We start from the raw sequence: 15,928 nt of genomic DNA, 5'->3' as shown, positions 1-15,928 counted from the left end.
AGAAATACTTCCTTTTGTTTGTTTTAAGCTGCTGTCTATTAATTTCATTAGGTGACCCCTAGTTCTTGTGTTATGAGAAGGAGTAAATAACAGTTCCTGATTTATTTCGCCTTGCGCACCTGCGGGCAGGTGTGTACACACGTTCCATGCCTATAAGCATCTGTGTGCGTCTGTAGCTCCCTCTCTGCGTGTGCACTTGTCTTCATGAGAAGCTGAGTGTGCGTGAATCTAGCCAACTCTCGTGACTTTATCACAAGCCTTGTGGTGAAATTCGGGGTGCTAAGCTGGTGTCGCTGTGCTCCAAGAATATGATAAGATTTGCAATAGTCATTCAATAAAGAAAAAAAGTATTTTTTCTGGCTCTCATGTCACAGAGAAAAGCTGGAAAATGTGACCCAAGCATGACTCTGAAGGCTCAGAAACTAGAAGGCAAAGAAAAAGAAGCCATTTTATTATTATTTTTTAAATCTCATGATTTTTAAACCAATCACAGGATTTGGGAGGGAGGGGGAGGATTCCTGATCGGTAGCTGCTCGAGGCTGGCAGCATTGTACACACGGTGTGCACGTGAATAATAACTTGAGATATACCAATCTCATAGAACTAGAAGGGACCCTGAAAGGTCATCAAGTCCAGCCCCTGATTTTGCCCCATATCCCTAAGTGGTCCCCTCAAGGATTGAGCTCACAACCCTGGGTTTAGCAGGCTAATGCTCAAACCGCTGAGCTACCTGTGTGTGGAGCTCTGTGTGCATGCACGTTGGTGGGTGTGTAAACATGCCTACTTTTGCGGGGGTTGTCTGAACATAACTGCAGGCTGAAAAGGAAACTCCTCGAATGCAGAAGGGACAAACTAGGGATCTTTGAAGAGAGACATTCCCTGGCCCTCAGCAGCCCCTCTGCGTCCCCCTCCCCCTGCAGAAGGCTCACCTCTACCATTACAGTTCAGAAGGGCTAAATGACACCCTTGTTCTTCCTCCGCCTTCCTCCCTCCACCCCACAGCTCGCCCCTGAAGTGTCTATATCAGGGGTCGGTAACCTTTCAGAAGCGGTGTGCTGAGTCTTCATTTATTCACTCTAATTTAAGGTTTCGCGTGCCGGTCATACATGTTCACGTTTTTAGAAGGTCTCTTTCTAAAAGTCTACAATAGACAACTAAACTATTGTTGTCTGTAAAGTAAATAAGGTTTTTAAAATGTTTAAGAAGCTTCATTTAAAATTAAATGAAAATGCAGAGCCCCCCAGACCAGGGGCCAGGACCCGGGCAGTGTGAGTGCCACTGAAAATCAGCTTGCACACCACGTCTGCACGCGTGCCATAGGTTGCCTACCCCTGGTCTATATTAACAGCAGTCAGAGTATGGGCATGCGGATTGCCTAGAAACAGTAACTGGCTCTAAAACGGACCTCTTTCCTTCCCCAAAAAGGAGCCCGGCTAAGAACCAGGAAGCTGGGCACAAAGTGAGACTCCGACGGGACAAAACGACACTGTTCTGAGTGGTGCAACACTGGCTGTTTCCCTGCTCGCTCGGAGTCAAAGCCTGTTCTAATTAAGCCAAAATCTTTCTGCCCAGCCCTCCCCCACCCCCTTTCTTAGGGCAGGGTCATATTACAATGACTTGATCCATATTTGCTACAGGAACTCGGCTGGCTGCATCTTTCAAGAGGCGCCGGGCCTTTAAATATTTTCCCTCTGAATCCAAGAACAAAGAAATTAATTGGCACCATGCATCTGGAGACAGTTAATTATCATAAGGCCATCTTAAAGGCACAGTGCCTAAATAAAGCAAGAAAGGAGAGGGAGGAGGGCTGGGCTGGGTTCTCCAAGGGAGAGAATCCAGAGGGCAGTGGATTTACTTTAATATGCATTTGTCAGCGTCCATGTGTTTGGGAACGTTCAAACAGAAGGCAGCCCTGTTACAGCAACAGAGCCCCCAACATCTAACTGCCCCTCCTGTTTGCAAAGGCCCTTCTGGCTACATCCAGGTGTTCAGATTTTCGGTTAACTCTTTGCCTGCTGGTCCTCCTCCACTGCGGAGTGCGATGGAGCACTAAGCGGTACCTAAGAAGCGGCTCTGTTTTACAATTCATCTTTCAAATGGAAGAAGCAGCAAGCATGGCTCAGCGGCTAGGGGCGCTAACCTGAGACATGGGGTCATTTCCCAGCTCTGCCACAGATTTCCAGTGTGACCTTGGGCAAGTCACTTAGCCACTGTGTGTCTCAGCTCCCCATCTTTACAATGGGGTTAATAGTCCCGCCTGGCCCCACAGGGGGCACTGTGGGGTTAAATACATTAACAATTGTGAAGTGCCCAGCTACTAGACTCATAGACTTTAAGGTCAGAAGGGACGATTATGATCATCTAGTCTGACCTCCTGCACAATGCAGGCCACAGAATCTCACCCACCCACCTCTGTAACAAACCCCTAACCAATGTCTGAGTTACTGAAGTCCTCAAATCGTGGTTTAAAGACCTCAAGCTGCAGAGAATCCTCCTGCAAGTGACCCGTGCCCCACGCTGCAGAGGAAAGCGAAAAACCTCCAAGGCCTCTGCCAATCTGCCCTGGAGGAAAATTCCTTCCTGACTTCAAATATGGCGATCAGTTAAACCCCACAGCAATGGGGGCCAGATAAACATCAAAGGGAGATCGGCACAGCCCAAGAGGGACCAGCACCACCTACTCAATCTTTCACCCCACTTGCCACAGCAGTCTGGGTTCCCTACAGGTCTCCCCTTTAAGTACCAGCCCGTATTAATTGAGGAGACCTGACCAGATCCCAGCTAGATGTGGACACAACTGCAGGCCTTGGCGTCTATGGACTCAAAGAACCTCTGCTCTGAAGCGGCATCTGGTCCTGAGTAAAGTTCTGCTTTTCGGTTTGACTCAATTTTCTAGCTGGATTGGCTACGGCACAAGGAGATCAAGTGACTCAGGCTGGAGGTCAGGGCTGGGATTAGAGTCTCTTGAATTCTCTGTGTTGCACTCCAACTCCTGGTTAATGCAACCCTCTGCCACCCGCTGCAGACCTGAACAGATGGGGCCGATCAGCGGGACATGTGCCTAACAGAATAGAGATGCAAGACCTGCTGGGGCTTGAACTCCTCGGGCCGCAGCCGCAGCGGATGGAAATCAGCCCAGCTGCACTGAAGTCAACACAAGTTATGAGCATTTACACCAACTGAGGGTTTGGCCCCTTGGTGACCTGGGCGCTGTCTCTTTAAAGCTGAACACCCCCCATCACCACCACCCCCGCGCCCCAGTCTCTCTTAAAGAGGCGGCGCTTGTAATTTTTAAAAAAACCTCCGTTTGCCAACCCCCGCAGCTTTTCCTGAGCTGAGAAAAAGCGTTAAGAACGAGGAGGATTTGAAATCCATAGAATAGCAGCTGAAGCAAGAGGATGTCTCATTCGGTGAGTTAACCCACCCCTCAGCAGCGGCGCGGGCAGAGGTGTTCTGCAAAATGAGCATTCGCATAAAGTGGGAATTATATTAATCATTTATACGGCCTGGCACTGCTGCGGGGCTTCGTTTCTAATCACTGGCCTTGGGCCCCTTTGTTTTTTTACATCCCTGTGATGGATAAAGCAGACAGAGGATCCCCCCCAGCTCACTACTTGTTTCTTACACTGGGGCCTTGTCTACTTAGTCTTTCCCGGGTGTTTCTATGTGCGGCTGGAGAACAAGGAACAGATTTTCCTTGGAACACAGAACTGGAACGGACCTTCTGGGTCATTGGGTCCAGCCCCCTGCTAGTGCTGGGCACTCCATGGTATCGTCCTGCTCATACATTTATCAACCTCCCTCTTCAAACCAGGGAGGGTGTTTGCCCCACAGCTCCTGTTCCAGACCCTCGCTCCTCAGCTGGCTGTACACGGAGCTGGGCTCCTTAGGGGCTCTGCACTTCTGAACATCTGACCCTGATTGTGGGGGCTGAGGACTATACCAAACCCGGCCTGTAGCATCTCAGCGAAAGAGCCCGGATTGCAGATACTGGCTAAGACTCCAGTCTGGCAAACAATTTCTGCACATGCCTCAGGGCCGCCCAACAGGGCCGGGCAGCTGGCCCCCGCCCCCCCACCTCCTATTTGAGAGGGTCCCCACGCAGAGCGACACCCCGGGTTACAGCACTGCTCGGGGCAGCTGGGCCAAACCTGAGTGGCAACGCGAGCCCATGCACCAGGTCACAGTGCCTGGCGCAGGGAGCCAGAACTGCCTATGCAGAATGAGGCCAGGGTTGGCTTGTTTGCAACCCCCACCTTCTGATTGGTTCGGGGTTTTATTTTGGGGAAGGGGCTCAGTTTCCAGTTTCACCCTAGGTCCCCCCAACACCTCTGTGTGGCCCTGCTAAGTTAGGCAGGGGAGCAGTCCCACTGCGACTTCATCGGCTTCAAGTGACGCTTGCGCGTAAATGTTTGCCTAAGTGAGATCAGAAAGGGCTGGGGGGAAGCTGTTCTCAGAGCTATTCCCCATGAACTCTGCAAAGCTGAGCACGGGAGATTTCCCACAGATTGCTGTGAGTAAGGGCAGAAATGGTCAAGATCCAGAGGAAACCGCCCTGTGAAATTCCAGTGAGGTTCACTCAACTCTGTTCATTTCAAATCAGCCCCATTTCCGAGCAAACATGGGGCGCATCACAGCAAAATTTTGAAATCCAAAACAAGTGGCCGGTATTGTGGGCTGGTGCACACGGGCGCAGCACTGATGGAGCTGGGCTGCTTGGCCCCAGCTGAGGATCTGGCCCTTGGTTTGGACATAGCTCAGTGGCCACGTTCGAATATGCAAGATTTTGGGGTCTGCATAGGGAGGGTAGGAAAAAAGAAACGGCCAATATGTAGGGTGTGGCGGGGAAAGAACATTTAGCAGGTGGAAAATATCCTGAAAAGGAATTGTGAAAATTGTCACTGGTGTTCCTGATCTCACCTTCCTGATCTCCACGCACATGCACACGCCTCGAGCATTCCTGACCTCCACGCGCACACGCCCCGAGCGTTCCCGACCTCCACGCGCACGCGCCCCGAGCGTTCCCGAGCTCCACGCGCACGCGCCCCGAGCGTTCCCGAGCTCCACGCGCACGCGCCCCGAGCGTTCCCGACCTCCACGCGCACGCGCCCCGAGCGTTCCTCACTTCCACGCGCCCCGAGCGTTCCGGAGCTCCACGCGCACGCGCCCCGAGCGTTCCGGAGCTCCACGCGCACGCGCCCCGAGCGTTCCGGAGCTCCACGCGCACGCGCCCCGAGCGTTCCGGAGCTCCACGCGCACGCGCCCCGAGCGTTCCCCACCTCCACGCGCACCGAGCGTTCCACACTTCCACGCGCACGCGCCCCGAGCGTTCCCGAGCTCCACGCGCACGCGCCCCGAGCGTTCCCGAGCTCCACGCGCACGCGCCCCGAGCGTTCCCGAGCTCCACGCGCACGCGCCCCGAGCGTTCCCGACCTCCACGCGCACCGAGCGTTCCCGAGCGTTCCCGACCTCCACGCGCCCCGAGCGTTCCCGACCTCCACACACATGCTCGTACCAAGCGTTCCTGATCTCCATGCACGCTCACCTAGATTTCCTGATTTCCACACGCACACGCCCCCGAGCGTTCCTGATCTCCATGCACATGCTCGTACCAAGCGTTCCCGACCTCCACACACGCTCACCGAGCATTCCTGATTGCCAGGCACGCGCACACTGAGTGTTCCGGATCTCGATGCGTGCGCGCACATCACACGTTCCTGATCTCCAGGCGCACGCACAGAGTATTGCACAGCCCCTGTGAGCACTTGTGGTCCCCACCCTTTCCCGTGGCTCATTCTTTCTTAGCAGGCCCTAATCAGGTGTGATTGGCAGGCGTGTGAATAGCGGAGGGGGGGGAAGCTTCTCTCAGAGGAACAGCAGAGTAACAAGAAGGGTTCAACTGGCAAAGGGAGGGACCCCCAGCAGAACCGCCCAGGTACATGCTATTCCCACCCGACCTGTTACATGGCTGGCGTCCCTCTCCCCATGCCAGTCGCACCCAACTTGTTACTTGCCTGTTCCACTGCTAATACCTCGCCCCTCCACTGCTCACAGCCTCACACCCAAGCGGCTAAGCCCGGTAGCACCCCCGCAGGTGTCCACACTGCGCCGGTGACATGCCTGAGCCATAAATAGCCACCCCCCACCCGCCAGTCACATCCAACCTGGTGTAAGGCTCTTCCAGGAGTAGCCCCTCCACCCACCCCAGTCATCCTGCCCAACCTGTTAGATGGGCCGTTCCACTGACAGCACACACCCTCCCCCCGCTCCTACGCTATTCACACCCACCTGGGTGTTCCATTCACAGCAGTCCACCCCCGCGTCCTCACACGTCTCAATGAACTGTCCATCCAGTCCTCCAGAATACCCTGCTGCTGCTAGGAGAGGAGAGAGAATACGACCTCCCGGTCACATCGCTTATCCTCGGCGCGTGTCTACACTGGCTTGGTCTCGCCAGGCTGGCCTCGCCCTGTAGTGTAGACGCAGCCCAACAGAAGGGGTTTCTCTGTCGACCGGATCCGCACAGCTGCATCTAGGCTGGAGGGGAGGTCGGCATAGGTCTGGCAGTCAGGGGTGTGTTTTTTCACAGCTACTCTGACTTGACTTTCACGTGCCTCCTAAGCCCTAGGTACTGTGGTGACCGAGGCCAGAATAAAACCCTGCTCTGAACAGGCTAGAACAGCTGTGGGGTGAGCAGCAGGTTCTTTCACCGCGGTCAGTATTCACTCCAACCCCTCTCTCATTTTTGCTGCCCGAACGCGATTAACGCTGAGGTTTGGGGTGTTCCGGGAATAACGAAGCCAGGAGGCCATCAATACCCAGCGCACGTTTATTGCTTATTCCTACGGCAGTGCTTGGAGACCACGGCCCAGACTGGGGGCTCCTTGTCCATGCCATGCTCCGAGGGGCTTGCAGACTAAATCAACAAGCCAGCGGGTGGAAGGAGAAGTGACTTGCCCAGGGTCAGACAACTCATCAGTGGCAGAGCCAGGCAAAGCCCCCAGCTCTGCTATGTCTCTGTCCAGTGACCCTCTTGCCGAGCTCCTACTGACTCAAAGGTGATGCCAATTGTTGGCCATGTGCAGTTCGTTCCTAAAAATGCTCAAGAGACCAAATAACGGAACTTAGCCAGACTGACTGTCTAAAGACAAAGCCGCATGATAGGAAAAGGAGACACACAGACCCCTCCTTCTGGGAAGCAGCTTGTACCGGGGCAGAACATTCATGTATTTCCTATTTTCGGACTTGATTTTTGCAAAGTGTTGTGGATACCTGACATGGGTGAACAGAACTGTGGGGAAGGAACATAATACATTCAGGTAACATAGCTTCTCAACCCTTAGATAAATCATATATGCTATATTAATACCATGCCTCTAATAGCCATCAGTGCGGTGTATACTACGCCTAACATGTAGGTATTGGCTAACAGCCAGAGACTGAAGGAAAACCCACAGCCTGGATCCTGACAGCCCCAAGATTTGCAGAAAGTTTCAGAACCAGATCTCGATCCGGATTGTACAACTTGAGCCTGTTTGCGCATTCGGGGCATCGCCCCTTTTAGCATCCACACATCACTAGCGTAGGTGTTAATAAGCGGATAGTCTAGCAACATCCATGGGCAAATTACGCACCGGGACAGTCCAGGCTTATTGTTTTCCCCAAGTTTCCCGCTGTTACCGCCCCTGGTGGAGCTGAACTGGTGGGAGCAGCAGTGGGAAACGAGGCCAAGAATGGGATGTGAGCTCTACTGGTCTGCAGACCGAAACTGCTGCAGAACCAAGCAGCAGGAGAGGACTCTGGAAGTGGGGGACGGAGAGGCTGGCTCACGAGAGACGGTGCTGTCCAGTGGCTAGCACACTGGACTAGGGTTTGGGAGACCGGCTAGCCACCACTGTAATAACCACAACTCGCTACGCTGCCCGCAGAATGAAACAGCTGGAGAGCGAGCTTGTGGGGGGTGTTCTTTACTGGCAGTGTTGTCTGGTGGCTAACGTCAGAGAACACCTGGCTTCTATTCCTGGCTCAGCCACGGACACCTGCTACAGCCTTGGGCTGCTCAAAAACTCCGTGCCTCGGTTTCCCCTTCTACGCAGTGGGAACAGCACTTTCCACCGGCCGCCCAGGTGGGCCAGGAGCATAGATTCATTGTGACAGCCCCAGATAAAAGGGCTAAGTATTAGTAAGATATTAATTTTAACCCAGCCCAGGACTGTTTAACACAAGGGATTCAGAACAGAACATTCCTCTTTCCTTGAGTCTAGAAAGCCAGCCTGCTTTTCACCCTCTCTCCCTCGAAGTCACTGGTCCAGACCTCATCCTTCGGAGGTTGATTATTATATTATGGCAGCTGTCAAGGACCCTAGCAAGGATTGATACCCCATTGTGCTGAGCCCTGTGCAACAGAAATACAGAGACAACCCCTGTCCGGCCTCTAAGTGAGCTCCATGTCATTTACTGGGAGGGAGACATTCCATTGCTCTGCAGGGATATTAACAAAACCAGGGCTATATCCCTCAGAGCAAAGGTTTCCCTCAGCTAAAGCCGGCTCTTTGCCCTGCACCCCAGAGGTGGCTGCATTCCGGGAGCGCTGCGTGTACGTCGCGCGAAAGGTTCTGTATGGACGTCATGTACCTATTCGGACCCTGCCTAACCCAGTCTGCTCTCTCCCGCTTTGGGATTTCCCGTCCAGACAGTACAAAACATCACCCGGCATCCTTCCCCCATCTTCATTTCAGTGTGGGTACCAGCATCGAAGCGGCAAGGTAGAATTGCAGTGGCAGAGAAGTCAGAGATCGATCCAATCTACCTTGGAGCCTGGTGCAGCATGGGTCCCTTACACCTCCTATGCTAACAATGTGCCCTCTCCTTTAAAAAAAACCTCAGTTAATCAGGCTTGCATCAGCTCCCCTTGGAAATCTAACTGCACTCATTGTCAGTAAGTGCTGCTTAAGACTTAGCCTTAAATTCATCCCATTGTACACACACACCCCCTTCCTATACTCACTACATCCGCCTAAATAACCCTCTTCTGGATTTGCAGGCTGGACATATTGCTAGCCAGTTGGCATGTCTCCCGCATGTCAACCAAGCTAGACATATCGGGTCTGATCCACAGATCAGTGAAATCAATGGAAAGACTCCCCTGGACTTCCAAGGCCATTCAACTTTCTGCATGAGGCCAGGTCTTGCTGACCTTCTCTGAGGTCCGTTCCAGTGTGATTCCTCCTGCTTCAGGGCTCTGATTACTAGAGGTCAGGAGGAGACCTCGTGTGGGAGACAGATTATCCCACATCTGCTACTGTGGGGTTCTTACACCTTCCTCTGAACTGTCTGGTGCTGGTCCCTGCCAGAGACATGGTATTGTACTGTGCACCTTGGGTCTGATCCAGTCTGGTGGCGTCTATGTTCCTGTGTTGATTCCATTTTAGGATATATGCAAGGCCTTACTTCCAGAGGGTCCTAGATTCTATGAATAGGAAAATGTCACTCCCTGCAATAAAGGAAGTGGGTTCTGGAATAAAAATGTGAGTTCGGACTGGGGTGTCATCTGTGTCTGTGCATGCGATTGTGTGCGGGGCAGTGTGTGTGTGAGTGGGATGCATGTGTATGTGTGTGTGTGTTGTGTAAACTGTCATGCTCTGCCGCAGGAAATCACATTAGGGATTAAACAGCAGTGGCTGCACAGACTCTCCGGCAAATTACAGGCTACTGCAAGGATCGAGTTTCGTTTACCCTCTGAAAAAGAAATTACGGGCCAAGGAAGAAGAAAATATACTCTTTATATGGGGCAGCGAAGCTTTTACAAGTGCGGAGGGGGACGGGCAGTGAGCTCACGCGCCTGCGGCAGGAAATCATTATCTCCCCTGAAAAGGAGCCGTTTGGTTGGGAGCCTGAAAACAACCTCAGTGTTTCTTTGTACAGAGCTTGTGCGTGTGTATATACACAGTGCGTGTGTGTACAGACCCTCGGCAGGTGTCGAGCGGCCCAGCTCTGTTCAGTGGAGCTCTGCGATTTGTACCAGCCCTGGGCCTGGCCCACTATCCTATTTGCTAGCAGCACGGGTGTGTTTGTGTCAGGCTCTTTGTGCAACTCGGCTGTGTTTGTCCAGCGCGGTAGTGGTGTCACATGGACGGTGTGTGTGCCTGCGTCAGTGTGTGTTGGTGTGCACGGCCAGGCCATCTGTTCTAGGAGATGCATTTTCCAAAAAGCTCCAGGCTCAGCACTCACCATCAGGGCCAGATTTTCACGTCCTCTGCTTGCATGAGAAGTGCAGAGTCCAGCCGCACTGTCAGCCAGCTGGCTGGGATCTGGGTCCCTCCTTCACTGTGTGTGTTTGTGTGTGTGTGTGTGGGGGGGGTGTCGCTGGATTATATGGGTCTCTGGCATGTGCTTTTTGGGGTGGGGCCTGTCACTCACTCTGTGCACCTACAGCACCTAGCACAATGGGGCTCTGCTCTCAGTTAGGACTTGGGGAGAATGCGGGGACCTGGTATGGGGGAAGAGGGCACACAGAGCCCCTGACATGAGGGACCTTGGTGTGGGAGGAGGAGCAGAAATGGGGCCCCCCAGAGCTCCTGGCATGGCGGGGGTGGGCAGGGAGTCCCCGAAACAGAGGGGGATGGGAGAGTGACACATCGGGAGCTCGTGGGGTGTGCACTGGGCCTATAGAAGCAACATAGTGTGCAACCCTCCGGTGATGATAACACATTGTGTGTGTGTGTGTGTGTGTGTGTGTGTGTGTGTGTGTGTGTGTGTGTTCCCCATTGCACCAGCCTTTAGGCCAGGATGCTACCAGCTGTTGCCAGCGGTGGGAGCCTGACAGCAAGTGCCTGCCACTCTGTGGCCAGACTGGCAAGGTGTAAGCCAGGTGCGGGTGGTTTACCTCATTCCAACATGGGGATTTACAGGGGGCTCTTACGAAGCCCCCTGCCTGCATCCTGCCTTGAGTCCCTGCTGCTCACCCACACCTTTGAGAGGTCTATTTAAACAGAAGCAGGAGGAAAGTCCTGACCCCGCCTCCGCCCACAAAACTCGCTCATTGGTTTTCTGTCCACATTGACAGCAAGAGACCCGCCATCAGGCAAAGATGGGCTATAAATAGAATCCCTTGGTGCACTGCAGGCGAGGGTCCCCCCAGGTGGTTACTGGCAGAACCTTTGAGCTCACCCTGCTGGGCTTGAGGCTTTCCTGTGTGGATCAAACTGGGTTTACTGGAGGCCAGTGACAAGCCAAACTGGGAACACCACTCATGGCGTCCGGCCCCTAGACTGTAAAGTCCTCAGGACAAGCTTGGTGTCTCATGGGTGTGTGCAGCTCCATGAGCACCTCCAGTGATTGTATGGGCCTGATCCCAAATTCCCATTACAGTCTTTGGGAGGGGAGTCTTTCCATTGCCTCTAGTGGGAGTTTGAGTCATAGGCTCTAATTCTCCGCTGGTGTCAACAGCCAAATGCCACCCAAGTCAAGGAAGCATTCACACCAGCAGAGAATTTGGCCCACAGTTTTTAAGAGACCACTATGATCATCTCTGGCCTGTCCATAACACAGGTCGGAGAATTTTGATAAGAAAGAAAGAAAGAAAAGGATAGATAGATAGATAGATAGATAGATAGATAGATAGATAGATAGATAGATAGATAGATGAGGTGTATGGGGATAGATAGATAGATAGATAAGGTGTATGGGGATAGATAGATAGATAGATAAGGTGTATGGGGATAGATAGATAAGGTGTATAGGGATAGATAGATATAGATAGATAGATAGATAGATAGATGAGGTGTATGGGGATAGATAGATATAGATAGATAGATAGATAGATAGATAGATAGATGAGGTGTATGGGGATAGATAGATAGATAGATAGATGAGGTGTATGGGGATAGATAGATAGATAGATAGATGAGGTGTATGGGGATAGATAGATAGATAGATAGATGAGGTGTATGGGGATAGATAGATAGATAGATAGATAGATGAGGTGTATGGGGATAGATAGATAGATAGATAGATGAGGTGTATGGGGATAGATAGATAGATAGATAGATAGATGAGGTGTATGGGGATAGATAGATAGATAGATAGATGAGGTGTATGGGGATAGATAGATAGATAGATAGATAGATAGATAGATAGATAGATAGATGAGGTGTATGGGGATAGATAGATAGATAGATAGATAGATAGATGAGGTGTATGGGGATAGATAGATAGATAGATAGATAGATGAGGTGTATGGGGATAGATAGATAGATAGATAGATAGATAGATAGATAGATGAGGTGTATGGGGATAGATAGATAGATAGATAGATAAGGTGTATGGGGATGGATAGATAGATAGATAAGGTGTATGGGGATAGATAGATAAGGTGTATAGGGATAGATAGATGTAGATAGATAGATAAATGAGGTGTATGGGGATAGATAGATAGATAGATAGATAGATAGATAGATAGATAGGATAGATAGGATAGATAGGATAGATAGATGAGGTGTATGGGGATAGATAGATAGATGAGGTGTATGGGGATAGATAGATAGATGAGGTGTATGGGGATAGATAGATAGATGAGGTGTATGGGGATGGATAGATAGATAGATGAGGTGTATGGGGATGGATAGATAGATAGATGAGGTGTATGGGGATAGGTAGATAGATAGATGAGGTGTATGGGGATAGGTAGATAGATAGATGAGGTGTATGGGGATAGGTAGATAGATAGATAGATAGATAGATAGATGAGGTGTATGGGGATAGATAGATAGATAGATAGACAGATAGATAGATGAGGTGTATGGGGATGGATAGATAGATGGGATGTATGGGGATAGATTGGATTGATTGATTGATTGATTTAATGAAAAACCTCTCACTACCTGTTGGTAAAAATTAACAGGCCAAATTCATCCCTCTGTAACCTGTTGACTGGCCCAGTGTTTACCTCCTTCTACAAACTGAATAATGACCAAACTGACACCCCCTCACCCCAATCTCACCCAGCCTGAACAGTAGGACAGAGATGTGATTCTGCTGAGTTTTCCCCAAGTTTATCAAAGCAGCCCTTCCGAAACCAGTCTGAGCACTGGTCTGAAAACAAAACACCACAAGTTCCCTAAGGGACTTCAGTTCCCTAAGCCGAGTCTGAGTCTAACTAAAACCCCAGCCTCACTTCACAGTCACTCCTGCACCAAGCAGTTCCTCCCCGAAGGATGGTTTACAACTGCATCCATTATTTTATTTATTTTATGCACCCCACGGTCCCCACCCAACAACAGCCCCTCCTCAACTAAACGAAAAATCTCCCTGAGTCACAACTAATAAGAATAGAAAAATGAAGCCATGCAATGTTAATTACCTCCTCAGGATATAGGAGGATAAATGCAGCTTTTATATGGGCTGACCGCATAATTACAGAGACTGGCTGCACAAAAATGTTAATTCCAGACCAGGAAAATGTGTTCCACATTAATCCTGACATGAAATTTACTGGAAAGAATGAATGAGGGACTCGCATTGCTTTTCTCTCTCTCTCTCACACACACACACACATATACATACACGGCTGCTGGATTCTGCTCTCACTCCCAGTCCCAATGGGGGTAAATCAAAGCAGCTGTTAATGGATCTTCATCGGGGAGATGGAGAGTCACTCTCAGTGTCTCGCCCACCTGTGAGATCTCTAGATTGTCCAGTGCAAAAACAAGACACCGCTAAACACAGGCCACCGATGCAAACAAAAGGCTGGTTCTGGTTCTGGTCCGTGAGAAGCTGCTTGGTTCTGCTCTCACATACGCCAGGGCAGTTTGAGTTTAGCTGAAGTTTGCAGGGAGGTAAGTGACAGCCGAGCCCAGACCCAAACCCTTTCCCCTTCTCCAGCGAGGTCGGTGGCAAAATCCCTTCGATCTACTTCACAAACGAAAGGACTGGAGGGGTGGGGCGCACCCACTCCGCTCCGTGCGAACCGACACAGCCTCTAAGGCTAAGGAGTTTCATGCAAAATCCAGGGGCTGCGCCTGGTCGTATCCTCACCCCCCCCCCTTTAAAATGCAAACCGATTTTACTCACCGTTCCCTCCCCCGATCAGAGAAACCGGGAAACTTTGACCTCTCTGGAGCAACCGGGGGGGGGGGCGCTTCAGAGGGATCGCAGCGGAAGGCAAAAATCCCCCTCCCCTTCCTCTAGTGTTCACGGCACTTTCCTTGCACGCGGGGTGAGTGAGTGGGTGTGGGCGTGCAAGGGGGGCGCGTGTGTGAAACCTGGATTCCAAACGCTGCAGCTCGATTCCCACGGGCCAGGTCAGCGTCTCCCGCACCCCCCCCCCCCCCGCAGCCCTGGTACTGTAACGCGCACGATCCTCTCCAGGCTGGCAACCGCCTGGGGTCTCACTGGCCAGCGGGCGGGGGGGGCGAGGAGCCGGGGCACTCACCTTGCCAGGGAAGAGCTGGCTGAGCAGCAGGAGGCAGAGAGGAGCCCCGGTCAGTTGCATCTCGGCTTCTCCACCGTCCGTCCGTCCGTCTGTCCCGGCCGCCTCGCCCCCTGCCCCCTTTGCAATTAATAAGCAAATGCAGGGCTCGTGCGGGGGGGGGGGTGTCGTCCTTTGATCCAGCGGATCGGTTGTTTGGGGAGGGGGGGGGCGCTGATGCGAAGTTAAGAGAAACCCCGCCGCATCTAGCAGTCCGGGGAGGAGAGTGAGTGAGTGTGTGTGTGTGTGTGTGTGTAGAAATAAAAAAAACCCAAAAACGTTGCAGGAACGGCGATCTGCTACAAAAACAAACTCCAAAACAAAGCAGCCGCCGCCGCCGCCGGAGGAGTTGTTGTGTCTGGCATCAGCCCCTACCCTGAAGTGAGACGTATCCAGCTGCTCCAGCCACGGATCCTGAACCCGAGGCTGGTCGGTAAAGGAGCCGAGGGATTCAGCCCCGGGCGAGCTTTGGCACAAGCTCGGGCCGGGGAGACCCAGGGGCTGAACCCTCCTCTCCAAGGGGAACCGAGGAAGTTCTCTTGCAAGAAGGGAACGGGGGGGGGGAGGGTTTGCTTTGCTTTGCTAGCAGCAGCCGCTGGAAATGCCTCTGGGTGTGTGTGTGTGTGTGTGTGTGTGTGCGAGGAGGGCTGGGATGTGAGTCTCCTTGGCCCTACCCCTCTCCCCTCCCAGGATCTGTGCCTCCTGCTACCGCCTCCCACTCCTCTCCGTGTCTGTCTCCTCTCTTTTCCATGCAGACATGAAAGAGCGAAGGGACCCAGGATGAAGGAGGGGAGGGGTGGGGGTGGAGAGAAGAGAGCGATCATACATTTTTAAAAGTTACAGGGGGGAGGGGACGGGTTTCAGCCCTTTGATTGGCTACAGAGCAGGAGCCGGGGCAGGTTTCTGCGCTGGGAGTGGCCGAGAGCAAGAAGGGGTCGTAAATCTTCCCAGCGAGTCTGGCGGGGAGGAAGGGAGCTGACAGCTTCCCAATTTCTGGAGCCGAAAAGCACCGCCAGACCCGCTCACCACCCGCCTTTGTTGTGTAATCGACGCCCTGGCCTTCCTGGTCCCGCCTTGGGGAGAGGTGGGCTCCTCTTCCCCAGAGCTACGGCTCCCCAACTTTGGATCCCCCTGGATTTGTGTGTGCATGTTACACACACACACACACACACCCCCCAGAGGCACACAGCTGCACAGAACACTCTCTCACACACATACATACCAGCTACAGTTTTCAATGCACAGGAAGATTCTCCCTGGATGCCCATTGCTTACTTGGCAAAGAGGTGGAAGCACTTCATTAAATCAAAGCAATCTTGCCTGGTACTTTAATGCAGCATTTCTCAAGGACCGGGCCCTGGACCCGTGCTGGTCCCTGAGATCTCCCCGACACAGTTTTGGTGGAGAAACGCTGCTGTGAAATCCTGCTCCAGACCCCACTGCTGCTCACAGCGCAGTGGG

General features: G+C 52.3%; 1 protein-coding gene across 1 annotated transcript in view; it reads right to left on the bottom strand.

Annotated features, from left to right (window-relative positions):
* LOC123362500 (tumor necrosis factor receptor superfamily member 16-like) overlaps positions 1-15,241 on the bottom strand; it is a 49,690-nt gene extending 34,449 nt beyond the window's left edge. The window contains exon 1 of the mRNA XM_045002851.1: positions 14,432-15,241. Within this exon, the coding sequence (XP_044858786.1) occupies positions 14,432-14,491 (60 nt within the window). The 5' untranslated portion in view covers positions 14,492-15,241. The remainder of the gene's footprint in view (positions 1-14,431) is intronic.
* Positions 15,242-15,928: the final 687 nt, after the last annotated feature.

The sequence above is a fragment of the Mauremys mutica genome, chromosome 2 (genome assembly GCF_020497125.1).
Source record: "Mauremys mutica isolate MM-2020 ecotype Southern chromosome 2, ASM2049712v1, whole genome shotgun sequence".
Classification (NCBI taxonomy): domain Eukaryota; kingdom Metazoa; phylum Chordata; order Testudines; family Geoemydidae; genus Mauremys; species Mauremys mutica.
Note: the sequence above shows the minus strand (reverse complement) of the source record. Positions and strands in the feature narration are given on the sequence as shown.